Below are 18,002 nucleotides of genomic sequence, written 5' to 3' on the forward strand. Positions count from 1 at the left end.
CAGGGCAAGGTGAATCATTGTTTAAAAAATACCTCACAAAGTGTCTGACAAAGTCATTGTCAGACACTTTGTGAATTCCTGCACATCAGCTTATTAACATATTTCTGTGAAGACACCCAAAGGAGGGAGAGAAACTACTTGAATGGAATGAGAACAGGTGACTTCTCTGGTCTTAAGGGGATTTTTTTTAATCAATGCAAAATTATTTCTGATTTTATCTTAACTTTTTTATCAAATCAAATCAAATCAAATCAAATCAAATCAAATCAAATCAAATCAAATCAAATCAAATCAAACTTTATTTATATAGCACCTTTCAGAGAAAACTAAGTTGGGGGCTCTGTATACTGTCACTGCCAGAATATGTTGCTTACAGTTTAAAAGTGTTGCATTGTATTCAAACGAACAAAGTTCTCCAAAATCTATGTCCCTATTTTTCAGTGCCTCTTTATAGATAGCAGCTGTTGCCTCTCTTTCCCTCTCTGCAGGAAAAAGAAAAGGTGTAGCTGGGTGGACAAGCCTCTAGGAGTGTGGCAGGTGCATCAGTGCCGTGGGAGGTGAGCGAGAGCCCCTGGACGATGGAATCCCCAATCACCACGGTGGAAGCAGGCGATGGTGAAAGTGACGATCCATTTTATTTGAGGGTCAATTATTCAATTGCAGTAAACTCTCAGACTTAGTTATACCATAAAGCATGAGATCCATACAAGGTAATTGATGATACAAGATTTGTCGAGTGTGAATGTGGTGCAGTTTTTTAGTGCTGTCGCTTCATAGCAAGAGGGCCCCTGCCTTTTTGTGTGAAGTTTGCATGTTCTCCCAGCTTCTTTCCACAGTTCAAAGACATGCTTGTTAGGTTAACTGGTGACTCTAAATGGCCTGTAGGTGTCATTGTGATTGTGGTTGCCTGTCTGTCTCCATAAACCAGCCTTGTGATTGACCGGCAACCAGCTCAGGCTGTTCTCAGCCTCTCGCCCAACAACAGTTGGCACCCCCCCGCGATCCCAGACTGGATAAGGGGACGGATAAGGGTAATGGAATGGATGGACGTTTGACAAAGTACAATTTTGACCTGATGATGGTGAGATTAGTGGTAAACGGTAATATGATCTCTCTTTCTGCAACACAAATCTTAACCACATTTCATGATTATCAACAGATGTCAAGACATTTCACCCAACATATCGCAAGTTATCTCCACATTGGAAAAATGAATGTATTTGCCAAATTATGCTAAGCTAATAAAGACATTCACAGAGTAGTGTTTGACCACATTTGGCATTCTGTAGGCATTTATGTGTTAGTAAATGAGATGGCACATGTACAGGCATGTAGGAAATAAAAATGATGGATTTCAGCTGTGGTGGGTCATGTCTATGTGTATTTAAATGTGACTCACAAATACATTTTTGCATCTGAGGAAGCGCATGTTGGCTTGAAAAGTCACTTGTTGCCAAATCAATCCTTTAACTTATAATAATGACGATAAAATATATATATTTTACTTTATACGTAAAGATTTCAACAACAAGGATCCGTTAACTGCAGCAAAGGAGGATGCACTTTTCCAATTCAATCTATTTGTTCTTCCTAACAGATACATAGATATCTACAAGGTGAGCAAATAAAGTAAAGCTTGACATTTTGAGGCGATAACACTTCCAGGAACATCTGCTTCATCCCCATATCAGCTTTTGTGTCAACCCTAAGAAAAATCACAAAATCAGTCATTCAAATCTTTTTATGCTATGTTATGTTGGCAAGTATGATTGTAACATTGACTGTAACAGCTTATTTAATAAAGACTTACAACCTACCGTCACGTTACATGGGCCTTGGTCAGAGTTGTCTGAGTGTGTGGTTGTAAATTTGTTTGGTGGATGTTTTGGGCAAGGCAGCGAGCTGCTATGCTGCAGGTTTGAAATATCTAGAGACAAGGCATAGAAATTCAAATGGACATTTAACAAGACACAGAAAAACAACTTATTTTTTTGTATTTATTATTCACAGATTCTGTGTTTGATGTTTAGTTTATATATATTTTCTTCAACATTCAAATGTTTTGGAATCTGGGTTGAAGTTGATTACATTTTAAGCTCCATAAAAAAGACTGACTGACATGAATATCGATGCCACTTTATGAGCTATACTTGTTATGCATATACGGAACAAGATCAGCAAAGAGAGATAAGAAATACTGACACAAACCGAAAAGTTCCTCGGCCCTTAAACAAAAGATTCTCCAATGCAATATTAAGATTTAGTTAATCCTACAATTGATTAGGAATAAACACAAAAGCTCACCCTCCATTGAGAAGAGAAATACAGCAGTGCCTTCCTTCAGGAAGTCCCGGCTCCTGATTCGCTCCAAGGAGAGAAACAAGTTCACTCCATAGGCTGGGTTCGTGTAAAGAGACTCTTCATTCCATTGGATTTGTCTTCCAACCATACGAGGGTTGTCAAATGCAGCTTCAGAAAAACACAGAACACATTTTCTTTTCGAATCAAATCAAATCTGTAATGATATTATTCTAAATATTTGCGATGATAGAGCGACACATTAACCCCAGTAGACCATTCAGATATCACTTTTAAATACTCACTGTAAGTTGGATCAGTTGTCAGAGTGATCTGATTGGACATTTGATATTGAATGTTTGGGTTCTTGTCCAGCATGATAAAGGTCACCTGCCTCCATGGGCACGGCCATTGGAGTGTTGAATCATAGTCTCCAGACACTAAACGAAAATACACTCCAAAGAAGGTTTCTCGTAGAACAATCAACATCTGGTAAGCATAGCCTTCAGGAGAGTACACCCGAGGGCTGAGCAGATAACTATTGTAGTCAGTGCTCGTCAAGAGACTCTCGAAATCCGAGATTTGCCAGACATGATGTGGACACCCAGATTCAGACAGGTTGATGTCATCAATGGAAAAGCCTCCTGAAGACTCTTCGTTTCCTTTACGCACCTCAAACACGACCTGGAAAGGCTTGGTAGCATTCAGGGACACCTTGTAAAACGTCCATTTAAATGATGCTTCACCTGGAAGGACAAAATACTTGATTGCTTATGTTTGCTTCAGCAAATCAACGAGTAGTACTGTTGATTTCATGATACTTTTGCCCAGATGGAAAAACATCTCCAGGAGTATTGTAAGGGTTGTCCAAACATCATGTACCCAAATTTAGTCCCCAGTGGATGAACCCCAATGATGGTGGTCCTGTGAGTTATCTACAAGTGTCACCATAAGAGACTATGTTAGATTGTAAATTAAATGTGTAGTCCACAAATGGATGGCATGCTTTGTAAATTGGTACAACCATTTGTGGTGGCCAGTGGATGACTTCTGATGACTTCAGTTATCCTTTTCCTCAGATCATGAAATTGAGTTAAATGTCTTCACCAGAACTTATTGACCTATAGCGTTTAAATGTGTACAAATTCATGACCCAGCAAGATAATTTTGTTGATCCCCTGACGTTTTGTCTTGAAAAACGTTTTAGTTTGGTCATATTTTTAGTTTGGCATTTTCTTTGGTTTATCAGCAAATATCTGCAAATCTAATGACAATCCATTTAAGCATGCTAACATGTTAACTAAGATGGCAAACATGCTTGTTTGTTAGTTTATTATGTGAGAATGTTAGCTTGTGGATGTTAGGGTTTTATGGCTGTATTTTTGCTTTCAAATTGGCATTTTCAGTCCCTGATTTGCTCACCAGTGATCTGACCCATGAGGCGCCTTTTTCCTGTTGAGTCCGTCTCATCTTGGAACTCTCTGATCCAAATGTTGAGCTTGTCTGACTCACTTCCACTGTGGTAATAGTAGAACTGGAGACACTGGATGTTACATGTTCCAGTGGGATTCATCCTCTTGGTCTCCAGCCAGGCTGAGTCACCCTCATGACCTGAAGCTGTGCTAGCATGCATGAAAAAACCTGGGGAGTTTTTAGGGTTGACAGTTTTTGATTATTACTATCTCTTTGATGTAAGAATGTCTAGTTCGCTGGGACTGATCTACAAAAAGCAAGTTGTTATATGGCTTGAAATGAGTTGTTACCTCCAGGGTTGGTCAGGGTGGTGTGGTCAGTTAATGGCTCTCCTGCAGTGGTGCTCAATCTCTTCCAACCTTTGGCCAAACCTTTTTCACAACAGCTCATCCCGCAGATATCAACACTGAAGTTACAATGCTCCACAAAAGTAACTGATGCATCTGGTATCAATCAGCAGAAACTTACATCACAATATAGCACGATTCAAGCAAGGGTATTTGATTGGAGCTTTCTAGCATTGTGAGAACAATCCAAAACTTACTGCAGTTATAAAGGTGATTCAACTTGTACATGTCAAAAAAGCTCATTTCCATTCGCTGGCCGATTTTGTCCTGATACTCAGGTAGCTTAGTGGCAATCGTGTCTCCCGTGTTTTTAGAAAAAACCTTTTTTCCGTAGTGCATCACTGAGAGGTAGTCGTATGGAGTGTTAAATGTTGTTCTTAAGCTTTGGCTTATCTTCCTAAAGTTTCCCTGGTATCCTGTTGACCAGACAGACATATAATTAGACACTGTAGCACATTATGTAATGGTAATTATATATCTTGAAAAGTAAAATATCCTTAATTATTCAATTTGTATGTATTGGAGACTGCTCATTTCAGGAAAATACATTTTGAAAAAACTGTATTAATCTTGCTCATGTAGCCAACGGCTAGGTATTATGTAAACAGTTATACACAAAATAGTCAAATAGTTGTCAAAGATTCCAATGATGTAGATGAAATGTTATGAAAAGGTGGATGGTTTTACCGTCTTTTATGTTTTTCCAGATAATGGTTACGTAGTCATCTCTGTCATATCGAGACTGTTCATGATACAGTCCCAAAGCATGGAGAAACTCATGCTCGACAATACCAAGGTGATCACATCGCCTACCAATGGAGACAACTTGGCCACTTTTAACAATCCTCGACACAAAAGAGTAACACCTGCAGTGAAGAAGAGTGGCACATTAAAATCATGAATAAATCATCATGTGGTTAATTTTAGAAATAGAAATTGAATTAACTATGTTTGGAGGAGCATGTTTTACCCTGGATTCTGTCTGACTGAAAGGTAGTATTCCTCAGACTGTCTGGGTCTGAAATCAATACATGTCTTCAAGCGGAAATGTTCAAAGGCTTGCAGAATGACTCCTTTAGCATTTACATCTGTGCTGACAGACAATACACAGTTATTTTTCACAGTGGTTTTACCTATTAATGCCCGTATCCAAAAATTGTTCATTAAAAAGGGATCAGTTGACCATCACTCACCAAGGTTGGCTTCTAACACATAAGGGACAGGGATGTCCCACAACTGTTTTTGATTCAAAATGGCGTTCCTGGCTTCCCTTGTTTGTGTCTGCATTTCCTTGGGTAAAGTAAAGTTGTCACATTAATAGAAACAAACTCAATGTGACATCCCAAAAAAATAAAATGACAAGATATGATGCACATTGCTTACTTCCATGATGTCACCCTCAAATAAATCCAGGCCTGCAGGGTAAACAAGAATGATGATTACTTTTGTTACTGGAAGCCGATAAATAACAAAACATGTAGGGGCGGCTGTGACTCAGTGGAAGAGTCGGTCGTCTGTTAACCAGAAGGTTGGTGGTTTGAGCCCAAACTCCTGCAACCACATGTCTGATGTGGCCTTGGGCAAGACACTTAACCCAGAGTTGATCTCGCTGCATAGGCAGCGTATGAATGGGATTAATTACTGCTGATGGTCACTTTACAACGCAGCCTCTACCATCAGTGTATGTATGGGTGTGAATGTGTAAGTATGACATGCGGTGTAAAAGCCCTTTGAAGAGTCAGAAAACTAGGAAGGCACTATACAAGCTCAAGTCCATTTACCATATCAGGATATATTTTGTGATCTGTTTTCTTTCACTAATATGTAATATAGCAGTCCTTTTTTATGTCAAAAACATAGGGGGACAAATAACAGTCTCAGTTATAAACTTCAAAGAACTAAAACTTAAACACCCTCTTACCTTCATTTATCTCCGTTATATCCCAGTCCCCATCATCATCCATGTCTTTAATAAAACAGATAAAACAATATTTGAATATATTATTATGAACACATTTTTCACTAGCTACAGTAACACTATCTGTGAACTCACTGTAATCATAATTACACACAATTAATACTTTTTTTCATAATCCATTGTAGTCAAATATAATGAAAAAACGTAATAAAATAAACAAAGAACAACTCACCCATCAACAAAGGCTCTAGAGACTAGAAAGGAAGCATCAGGGGTTTTGAGAGTATTAAATAAACTGGAAGATCACTGTCTCGTTTAGAGTAATGCATATTTATAAAAGTACTTACCATGGCAACTTGAAGGGTGCTCAGCACAAAAATAATGCAGAAATCCATGACTGTTAATATTTGTCCTGAAAATGGTAAAAGCTCAACGATGAGAATGAAGTTTGGAGAAATGATATGATTAAAACAAAGATGAACGCCTAAATAAAATCTCACTCTGAAAACACTTTTTGAAGTTTTTGGATCACTTCTTTGTGCTTTTAGCTTAATAAATATGATCACGTTCTTCCTGGATTAAGAGCATTGTTGGTTTCTAAACTGCACTATCTAGAGCGGAGAGAATTGTGACTTTCACTTCTTCACCACTAAAGCAACAGCATACAACAAACAACAAACTCACTTAAAGCCCCACTGATTAAACATTGTAACAGCATTTCCCTCAAGGCCCAAGCAACAATTTTGCATACTGTTGTGTAGCAGATAATCCGGTTTAATTCCCCTCAAATAATATAAAGAATAAGTCAGCAATACACATATGTCATAAAAGACACTCAGTCCTCATGCTTCAAAGGGAAACCCTAAATGTTTTTGTTTTTTGGTGACTGTAATTAATGTGAAGTAATAATTCAGTTTCATGTTGGGGTTTGCAGACCTCAGGTGAGACGTTGTTGCTTATGTGCTTTGCAAAACAAGCCCCTCAACCAGTCAGTCATGTTTTTGTGTAGACAGTTACACTAACATCAGTATGCTCTGCTCGCCTGCTGGTTTGTTAATGAAGAAGGTTGTGGGAGAACCATTTTTTATTTTGTTTGGAAGGTGATTTTTAACCTAGTTTTGATCTATTCATTCAAATTTCAAAATAAATGTATTTTGTGGCTGATACATATGTATCTGAGGCAACTGGGTAAGTTGCCTTTAGTGTCCTTCAAACAAAAGAATCCACATACCAGCTTAAGAAACACAATGGAGGAGAGACAGAGTGTGTGATAACATTTTTCACTCAATGCTCGTTTGTTTGACTCCATAATGGAAGGAATTACGGTGACAGATGAATATCTTAAACTTTGACTCAAAGAAGACCTCAGGGTTTGACAAGGAGGTGGTGTTGAGATTTTATCAGTGTTAGTGAAATGGCTCTAGAGACGGTAACGTTGTGCTGTATGCTGAAGTGTCAATCCCACCAACATACAGACTGAATAATATCTACTGCATTGATTGACATGGAATTTTGTACTGATAACCATAGTATTAGAGAACATGACAAAGTCGCTTGTAATAACCTGACAAAGGTGCTAAATTACAGGAAGTATGCTTGTAAAAAAATACCTGACACCATCAATAACAATCATTGAATCAAATTGGAGAATCCTAGTGTACAGCTCTGAATTTATTTGCAAAAGAAGAAGATATATTTTAGTAAGCCCTAAGTGTAACTTACATTTTTTCACTTTATTGTTGATACAGGCTACACACCCCGAGGCCAGGAATACACACATGCACAAAAAGGATCCTATGGACATTCACTCATGGAGACATGTCAGAGTGAGGGGCTGCAAACAAAAAAGTGTCTGAGCAGTTTGGTGTTCAGTGCCTTGCTCAAGGGCTCCTCGACAGTGCTCAGGAAGTGAACTGGCACTTCTCCAGCTACCAGCCAAACTTCCAGACTTGGTCCATAAAGGGACATGAACCGGAGTCCTTCTGGTTTCCAATCCAAGTCCCTGCATTGTGAGCTACTGACCTTTAAAACAACAATAGAATAGAAAGCCTTTAATGTCATTATACAATTGTACATGGAATTAAAAATGCTTCACATTGAAGTGCACAAACATACAGACATCTGTCAGCAGGAGAAGTAGGGTATAGGAGAGGAGGGATGATGAATTGGACCATCGTTGTGTATGTGATGAGGGTGGGAGGATCAGTGCATGTTGAAGATCAGTGCGGTTATGGCTCTGGAGAAGAAACTGTCTTTAAATCTGTTTGTGCATGTCCTGGTGGACTTGTAGCGCCTGCCAGAGGGAAAGAGGTTGCTCTGTTCAGGCAGCGGGAGTTGTAAGTGTCCTTCAGGGAGGGTAGAGTGCAGCGGATGAAACTTCTGTGCGGTATCTCCGAAGACCCTTCCTGTCTGCTTTAGTGCAGCTGGCATACTAAAAAAAAATTAATTTATGGATTGTGTAGCAGCCATTTTCTAGTTATTCGTTATTTTGCATTTGTTTTGTTTGTAAACACCAGCGGGCAGTGGGTGCCTTGCCAAGCACATGGGTTGATTAGGAACCCTTTAAATGTTCCAGGTGTTGGGTGATGCACCAGGAAGTGACACAGGTTTTTTATCATGTCAATGAGACAGGTGAATGTGATGCAGTCGGAAATGTTTGTACGTCATTATTTAAATTAAATGAAGAAACAAGAGATTCCTGACTGGACACTGAACTTATTGCCTGCATAAGACCTCACTGGAACGGTGCATCAGTGGCTGTTTGTTGAATTTATGTGGTTTGTTGATAATTTTATCTTAATTTGTTTTTTAGACAAATAGCCACAATAGATGTAGTTTTAACAAATCATTTAATTTATATTATACAACTGAAAAGTGTCATTCACAGCATTTGACATTGTTTTTGCACAACTCAGAGGATGCTGCACAGAAAAACTGGTAAAAGTGGCTGTTAGAGATAAACTTACATCATACACCCATTTTCCACTGAACCGTCAGGTTTGGTAAGAAGTCAAGTTGCTGACAGAACAAGTTCAGGTTGGAATCTTAGCCTTTAAAAAAAGCCCTCAATCTGTAAATCCTCAAGAATTTAACAAGTTTCATCTGTGATTGGCGCCTTGAGCATTTGTCTATGACAGAAGCTTTTTGAAAGTATAACCTCAATAAATCACATTGACTGTAAAACAAGTTGCTCATCCAGAAGTGTAATATTTTGCCTATAGGTGCTGTCAGGCATTTGACTAAAAGAGAGGTCAATAGGTGCAGCCCTCATAACTGCTGACTGACTTGTGGCTGCTTCCAATAGAGAGATCATGTGCATATATTGCAAAACAGCAATAGTCTGAGAGTTGTTGGTGCATACAGTATCTGTCACCATAAAGAGACAAACCTCCCACATAAGACGATTGGAGACAAATGACTCTCAGTGCAGACAATGATGGATGAACGGTGGTTGTTCTGTTTCCCATGCTGAATGACATGGTAGGGGTGTACATGTTACTTTTGAAAACAGGCTTTTGCACATTTTGTCAGACCCACTAATCTTTCAGCAAATTCTTTCATATTTTCTCTCCTCTTTATATTTGTCTGTCAGCAGCATCTTGTGCAGTTGGTTCAGACAGGTTTCAATGATCTTTCTGCATCAGAGTCACATGGTTCAAGTAGCATCTGAGATGTTTTGTTGAAGACGTCTGAGTGTTATCTTTATATTTATATATAAAAGAAAGAAGACACGAGTGCCAGTCACGATATGGAGCTCTTAGTGAACCTTGCCAACGACAATGTGTATACATACAAAATAATTCACCTAAATAATAACCTGAATAGTCATGCATAGTCATAGAAAAGCCCATTCCAAACAGCCTGCATGAAGACAAAAGGATTTCTCACGTCATCCGAAGTTTTCACACCACATGTTTTGACATAAAGACGAGAAACATTCACCTTGTACTTTCCCATTGTACAGCATCTACCTGTGTGATCGCTCACTGTGAGGCAACAGTGCACCAGCCCAGAACGACTTGATATTATCTGGAAATGGAAAATAACTTATTTTGTAATTGACACAATCAGAGGCTTGACTAACAGAAACTGCAGTAAAGCAACTGTGCGTGTGATTTACCAAATTAAACAAGTGTATAGGATTTAGAGGACTAGAGGATTTAGTGTTGATCTACTTTTTCAGCTGATTGTTACCTTTCAGCCTCCTTTTCTGCGATGTTTCTGGTGTAAACCTGTAGCTCAGTGTCAGGGTCATCTCCCGCTTTTGCTTCGTACACAAACTGATATTATTTATTTATATATTTGTAAAATGTTGAGATATTGACCTTTGTCTGCGCCACATTTATCACATATGACAGAATGATCAAAACTGGAATTCTCATTTTATCACTATGTTACAGTTATCGGTTATATTTAATAGACTGTAAATGAAAATCAAAACCACTTCTGTCATGATCTGATATAAAACTCTTAAGATTCATTCTGAATATATGCCGATCAAAGACATTAAGCATATGAGATTCTTTTGTGAACACTTGTTTTTACAGCAATCCTCTGAAACATTTGATCAAATCTAAGTTTTTATGGTCCGACGTGACTGACATAAAAACGTTTTCTGCCACAGGACTGGTGTTGACAGGGACATCTCATCAGTCTCAAACCTGCTTTGAATGTTTAACAGACTGTGATATACACAGAAGTTCTAACACTCCCTGTGAAGCTCTGCACGTGTTTAAAACTTGCCCGATGGCAAGATAACCAGTTGCTTCTTCAGATCCTGCTGTTCAATCACATTTTTGAGAGGTTTAAGATGATTACGCTGGCGACAAAACTGATGAAAACGTTCTGCAGTGATTCACCTGTTTTGTCTTGTGTCCAAATTTTGACGTCTTCACAAATATGTTCTTTTATTTTTCGCTTGACAATCCTTCTGGATTTTATGAGTTTTCATTTCAATCTTGTTTGTAAAAACACAAACATTTTACACACATGCTTGACTCTTCAAGAGTTTTGATTGTTATTAAACGAATCAACCTTTCTTTACTCCTCACACTCATGTAGTGCTTTGCTGCTTGGTACCTAATGCAATGCAACATACATGAAGTGGTGAGACTCAAAATATACTCTTGGGCTTCGGGGTGGTGTAGCACCTTTTTGGGACCCCCTGGAAACCTACCCCACCTTACATTTTCACACATGAGCTAGAGCAAGTAGATGTCACTTTTCAAGCCTTGTGCTTGTAAACCAAAGAGCCTTTTTCCTGCCGCCATTGTTCTCTCAAAGTGTTACGCTGCCTGGGGCTGGGAAAACAGCATTTCCTCTTTTTTATGTATGCAGATACATGAGAAACAAGACAAATACATGGAATCTTGAAAGTGTTAACAGTTGTTGTTGTCAATGTAATACAAGACAAAGCAGTGAAACGTACAATTAAATATTTAGTAAATGTAGTTGTTTTTTAAGTAAAAGGCTTCACAATAAGTATCCTACATGATTCTATAACTCTTAAAAATTTGTTTGTCAGATCAGATCAGATCAGAAGTAGTAATAATAATACCTAATACGTGCAGAAGCATACTTATCAACAAAGCATAAGAACCCAGACAACAACAAAACACCACAACAACAAATCAGCCCATTAAAGGCACTATGTTGATCCCACAGGGACACTACCGGAAAAGTTAAAATAAAATATAAAATATAAAATATAATTTCCAGGGGCATGTTGGTTTATTCAGAAAATAAAACAGAACAAGCAGAATAAAACTGAGGCTGCTAGGAACTCATTAGCATACATCCATGTTCTCAACACAATGGCAAAGTGTTTCCAGTGAACTCAAATGATCACTGTTATTTTATAGCATGTTATTCAACAGCTCATCATTTCTCCTGCCAGGATGTTTTTTTTAGCAAACCGTCCACTGCATGAAAAGATCTTTCCATAGAGTGAATGAATTTGACAAGCTGGATAACTGAATGGATACACTGAGGTATCCTCTAGTCACACTCTGTCAGTGCTCTGTCATAGTCTCACCACCGAGTGGCAGTGCAGCCTTTTCTAATTGCAGAGGGATCACTGATGTTACATTTGGGTTTATAGTGACGCATTTATCATTATGTGCCAATCATTAGTCTAAAGTCTGTTTAAAGTAAAATACATTTTCCTCACATTCAGGGAAAATTCTGCACATTTCTCATCAGCTGAGGATCCAAGCATGATGATGTCACAGCCTGTGTTGTAAGAAATAGTCAGATTATTAACTGTTGTAAAAATAACAATACTACAGTGTAATGGTAGTCCATTACAAAAAGTCCACTATTTAAACTGATAGAGCACTACAAATGTCAGTGAAAATACTAAAGTATGAATAAAATGCTCTGAACGGTAAATGCTCTCATGAACTGTTCCCACCTAGAAATGTGAAAGTTGGAGAAATGTACAGATTCTGTGGTGTTCATAACTCTATAAACAAAACTGTCCTCAGAGGAAAGTTGGGTTCCTGTAACACTGTTTGAAGATAAAATGCTAAGCGAGAAGTTGTGGTGGGCCCGCAACAGTGAAACCACAACTCTCCTGGTAGCTTTTTAGCTCCAAACCAGGGGCCCATTTTTTTCTTTGAATAAAGTTTGTCTATTATTTAATTCAGAAAATATAGCATAGAATGTTTTCACTTCTTCAACTTTCAAATTTCCCTACCAAATCTACATACTGCACCTTTAATATGTAAGCACCATTTTCCTATTGTAACAGATGTTATAACTTAAATCTAAAATATATCAAGAATTTAAAAATCTTAACTTCAAAAGGAACTCTAAATGTAATTAAGTAAACGATACATTACTGAAGTTGAAATAGTGTCAAGGTAAATTGTACTTCAGTGTTTGAGTAAACAGATATAGTTATAGTTACTTTAAATCAAAATGAAGAGACCACCACTGTGATACCACCGCCCTGGATTACTGCTATTTCTCTATGAACTGCAATCTGCAAAATTCATTCTTGTTTTTCAACTGACTCTTAAACAGTTTGTTTTGCACAACTTTGCAGTCAAAGACAAAGACTCTAGCAGACACTACCTTCTTTGATGTGTAAAGAAAACCTCCTTATAACAAATTTAAAAAAAAAACATTTATTGCAGTGCTGTAGTAGTGAGTAGAATTTAAGGCGTTTTCTTCCACCAGACCCTCTTACAAGCCCATATAGGGAACACAAAAGCAGCCTGAGAGCATTTACGATGACCCGTCTGCAGTACGTGAGACAGCTATCAGCTCATCTCCACAGGCTCCGATCTGCTTATCCTACCAGCAGCAATAGTCTTTTAACAACCTCAATATCTGCATCAAAGCAGCACTGGATCTCTGCCTGACGCTTGCCATTTAAGGCAAGATGTGTCTTGTTCAAAGAAACTACTGCATGTCAAACAACGTCCTCGTCTCTGTGGTCTGTGGTGGAGAGTGAATGGGCAGCCAACATTTTGAAAACGACCTGTGGGGATCAAGGCCCTAACAATGCCTGTAAGCTCTTCTGACTGATAATACAGCGTGAATAGTCGCTCGCTGTGGCCACACAAGTGCAAATGAGGTATAATGTAGTGTGGCTAGAGTTGATTGATTGATTGATTGAATTAAATCTTTATTTCAAACTTATTCTTTTTCTCTCAATAGTATGACTCGGAAATGCAAAAAGAGGAAAGACTGACTTTGTAGGTACTTCAAGTTTAGAAAAAAGAGATAAACTAGACAGTTTTATACAAGAAAGAATGCCTATATAAATTGGAATTAGTTTTTGATACTCATCAAATATTTTTTCAAGTCAGGGTTAGTGGAAAACTCATGCAGCCTGTTGACAAGTTTGTGTCGAAACCCTAACCCTAAATCTAAAAAAAACAAACAGTATCTGTCAAAACACTGATGTCACAGACACAGTATATACATATCTTCACAATTACCCTAACACAGCCATGTTCAATTCCATTTATCAGTGCTCACACAAGGGAAAAAATAAGCAGTGTGTGTGTGTGTGTGTGGAGTCAGTGGACTCTGACCCTCCACGTTGGAACCAGCTCTGTAGGGTGGTAAGTCATTCTGTGGTATATTTACTACAATTAGAGGTTGCACAATTTACATTGTTTTTATGACTTAAACAAGGACCAGCACGGCCAATGAGCTTAGACTGTACATGATGTAGCGTGATGCGGTTTACTGGATCCATACTTCATATTTTTCCTATACAAATCAGCATGAAATAATTATATGTTGGCCAAAGCTCCTTGAAATATATCATTTAATATAGAATCCATCAGCAAAAATGGTCTTTACTTTACATTTAAGTATTTTTTTAAGGAACCTGCAGGGATAAATTCATAACTGCTGTGTCATGTTTGTACCATGTGTCTGTACCCACTTTTCCCATGGCTATTTGTGTGTGTGTGTTGAAATTGTGAAGGTGCAGTTTCGTGACAAGTATTAGCAAGCATAAAGGTGGGAACAATAGTCTGCCTCTGGATATAGTGGGAGACGAAACCGAAGCGCTAGGACATGTCAAGACCTGAGAGATGAGAGATGGAGCGAAAACAGTAAATTGCTTGTGGGGGAAAAAGCAGCACATGTCCCACACTAATTTGTGACCAGCAGAAGTGCCTTTGTTATTGTGCAGTTAGAGCTTTGAACTATCAGGGTGTCTTGTCATTACATTGTTTACGTTGAGATTGCTCATTTAATAAATATAGAACGACATACAGTATCTTGTGTTATTAGATATAAGGATGATTTATATACTGCAAAGAAGATTTTTTTCAGATTCACCCATTTATTTAGAAATGGCAAAAAGTTACACTTTACAACTTCACCACAAATATTAAAAAGAAAGTATATACATGTCAAGTGCAAAGGTTTGCACCTTTCAATAAATATTTTGTTGTGGGTATATACCCAGTTAAATCTGCTTTACAGTACAGTAGTATTTCACATATTTAAATTATCTGTCATGCTTCAAACAGAGGCAGACCAAACAAGGCCAGCATCTTGGTCAATGACGGAGCGTGAGGATGGAGGATGACTTAGTTGGCCTCGACGAAAGACTGGTAAAAGGACATGAGCTGGGCCTGCAGGTCCTGGGCGTAGGGGTTCAGCTTTTCCTTCAGGTCTTCAGCGTAGGGGGCCACCATCTGTTTAACCAGGTTTGCTCTCTGAACCAGCTCAAGCTGCACCATGTCTGTCATGGGGGCCACTCTATCCTGGAAGTCCTGCAGATGCTGGTCCACCTTCTGCTTCAGGTCATCAGTATAAGGCCCCAGCTGAGTCTGCAGCTCCTGCACACTCTGCTCCAGGCTGACCTTCAGCTCTTCTGTCTTCTGCATCAGGGTGGTCCTCAGGGCCTCTGAGTCAAGGGAGTCTGCATAGGGGGCCAGCTCCTGTTTGAGCTGCTCCACTCGCTCCTGGATCTTGGCCTTCATGTCTTCTGTGTAGGGCTCCAGCTTGTCCCTGACAGTACCCAGCTCCTGGGTCAGCACATTTCTCAGTACGTCAGCCTCCTTGGTGATCTTGGTGACCAGGTCTTGTGCTGCAGGGGGGATTCCCTCCTGAAGGGTGACGGCATACTTGCTGGCGATTTCAGCGCTCTCTGCAAGGCGGGCACTGAAGGAAAGTCAAAGTAATTATTAGACTATTAGCAGTTTATGTGATGACATACCAGTCTTCATCACTATGTAGCTAATAGTTTTGTGTCACACAACTTACTTGACTTCCTGTCCAAACTGCGATTTCCTAACCATCTGGAGGGTGTCATCAGCTGTCTGGGTGGCTGTGGCAATATAGTCCCAGAATGCATCAGTCATCACTTCCAGCCGTGGTTTGGGTGCATCAGCATAAAAGAGGTTGGCATTGCAGCCTGTTGGATGGACACAAAAAACACATTGGGAACAGTGCACATTTACAGTCTTTGAATCAGTTGATTGCTCTTAGTTGCAATTTAGTTAGATCAAAGGTACAAGCTTGCAACTTACCAGACAGAACTGCAACAGCTAGCACCAGGAACAACTTCATGACTATAGTTTGCTGAAAAAGAATAATGATCAAGTTAACTCTTGAGCTGCATTAAAAAAGTCAAACCACTTCTGTTATCTTCTAAAGCTAAGATTTGAAATGAAGTGAAGTGTAACTCTCACCTGCTTTAGGCTTGTGTATCTCTGAGCGTTCAGTGCGTTTGTGAGTAAGTCTGAGAGTGCTTCCATATATACTGAAGTCAGATGACAGTTGTAGTCAAGAGCCCAAAGTCAAGAGCCCAAAGTCCAGGAGTCACTGCCATGTTGTCATAATGGCTCTTTTCCTGTTTGTGTTATCATCACATGACAGTATAGGCTATGATTCAGACACACAGACATGTTTTTATGGAATTTCCTGAGGCTGGGTGGCTTTTAGGATTTTTCCAAAAAATAAACCAAACTTCCAACACAAGTGTAGCAGTGGATCTCCATTTAAAAGCATTTTTGATATAGCAATTAACTGTCCGCACAGTCCAGTGCTTACAGCCTGAAGATAACACCAGATAACCCCTGTCTGCCAACACCAATGGACTTTGTATTTAGGTCAAGCAATATGAATAAAGTAGCACGAGGCACTCAGATCTTTTATTATGGACAGCTCAGAAATATTGTCACATAATGTAGACTTTTGTCATAACATTCTTAGGAACATTGGGTCTTTGTAATATAGCATTGAGTACAGTCTTTTACCTGCTCTTTAGTAAAGCGTCTCGAGACAACATTTGTTGTGAATTAGCGCTATACAAACAAAGATTGATTGATTAATAAAATAAAATAAGATAAACAAATGTCAAAAGCAATAAACAGTAACAAAGTGAACATAAACTACAACATCAGCTAACATTTTACCCTTGCAAGTATTATTAAGCCTTCTGTAAAGCACTTCGTTTGCACAATAAATGAATTAATTATGATACCAAACATACCAACAAACAAAACAAAACAAAAAAGATTTTGTTGTCTGAGGACGCAGTCATTTATGTGATCAATATTAGTATTAGTATAAAGGCTATGGTCTAGACATGCCATGTTCATCAAGTTTCTTGAGATAACATTGGTTATGAATTGGTGCTATATCAATAAAGATTTAGCGATTGATTGAATGATTATATAAGTACAGGGTTATTCAACTGGTATCGACATAGACCAGTATTTCTTTGATCCAATTATATTATTGGAGTTTACACTGGAACACGCACTGAACGTCTGGGTTAGTTTCCGAGTAGCAATAGGATGGGAAAGGACTTCTCTATAAGAAGGTTGCATAAGTAACCACATACCAACAAACTGGTTATTTTGAAGTTTTGAAGTTTTGTTGTTAATGGTAGGTTTTTTTAACTTAACTTGAAAAAATAAATGTTTTTCAGCCATTTGGGATGTGGGTTGTTCATTCAAGAAGACAATGATACTGTCTAAAAATGATACTCTTAAAATACCCCATTTAAACATCTAATTTAGCGTTGAGCTTACTGTTATATTATTTACTGCTTGGGAATCGGTTTCTATGTTTACAATATTGTCACTGATTGAGTGTAACAAACTTGTTGAATATACTTTAGTGAATACAGATTTGTTGTTATTTAACTGATTGAACTTGACAATTTATGAATCCTGACTATTAGTTATATAACTCATCGAGTTTCTGATTTGTTACTGATTTTATAACAGTACTCCTGTCATGGTTCCACATTTGCATCAAGTAAAAAAAAGGTCAGCCGCTTCCTCCAATGTGTTTTATGTCATGTTACATTGAAAACTTCCTCTTCACAGTATTTTCATGACAGGGATTTTTTCTATCAAAATACTTCTAAACAAGAAAATTACACCTAAAATAAGTAGGATGAAAAATACTTCATGTTAATGTTCCAGTTTCACATCTCAGATAGTATCTTTTATTTAAAAGGAAAATTGGACCAAGTAAAA

The 18,002-nt window shown here is 38.4% G+C and overlaps 2 protein-coding genes across 2 annotated transcripts; both read right to left on the reverse strand.

Annotated features, from left to right (window-relative positions):
- Nucleotides 1–330: 330 nt before the first annotated feature.
- Nucleotides 331–6,697, reverse strand: LOC109996317 (meprin A subunit beta-like). The gene is made up of 14 exons (XM_020650385.2): nucleotides 6,384–6,697; nucleotides 6,269–6,290; nucleotides 6,040–6,084; nucleotides 5,502–5,533; nucleotides 5,312–5,408; nucleotides 5,089–5,206; nucleotides 4,806–4,984; nucleotides 4,316–4,534; nucleotides 4,062–4,214; nucleotides 3,721–3,939; nucleotides 2,604–3,044; nucleotides 2,305–2,469; nucleotides 1,818–1,927; nucleotides 331–1,705 (listed from the first exon to the last, which is right to left on the reverse strand). The coding sequence occupies exons 1-14, from the start codon at nucleotides 6,429–6,431 to the stop codon at nucleotides 1,700–1,702; spliced, it is 1,854 nt and encodes a 617-aa protein (XP_020506041.2). The 5' UTR covers nucleotides 6,432–6,697; the 3' UTR covers nucleotides 331–1,699.
- Nucleotides 6,698–14,303: 7,606 nt separating this feature from the next.
- LOC109996308 (apolipoprotein A-I) lies at nucleotides 14,304–16,306 on the reverse strand. Its single transcript, XM_020650370.3, has 4 exons — nucleotides 16,203–16,306; nucleotides 16,041–16,092; nucleotides 15,775–15,925; nucleotides 14,304–15,672 (listed from the first exon to the last, which is right to left on the reverse strand). Exons 1-4 carry the CDS (start codon nucleotides 16,266–16,268, stop codon nucleotides 15,096–15,098), a joined length of 846 nt encoding a protein of 281 aa, XP_020506026.3. The 5' UTR covers nucleotides 16,269–16,306; the 3' UTR covers nucleotides 14,304–15,095.
- Nucleotides 16,307–18,002: the final 1,696 nt, after the last annotated feature.

This window comes from Labrus bergylta, chromosome 8 (assembly GCF_963930695.1).
Source record: "Labrus bergylta chromosome 8, fLabBer1.1, whole genome shotgun sequence".
NCBI lineage: Eukaryota > Metazoa > Chordata > Actinopteri > Labriformes > Labridae > Labrus > Labrus bergylta.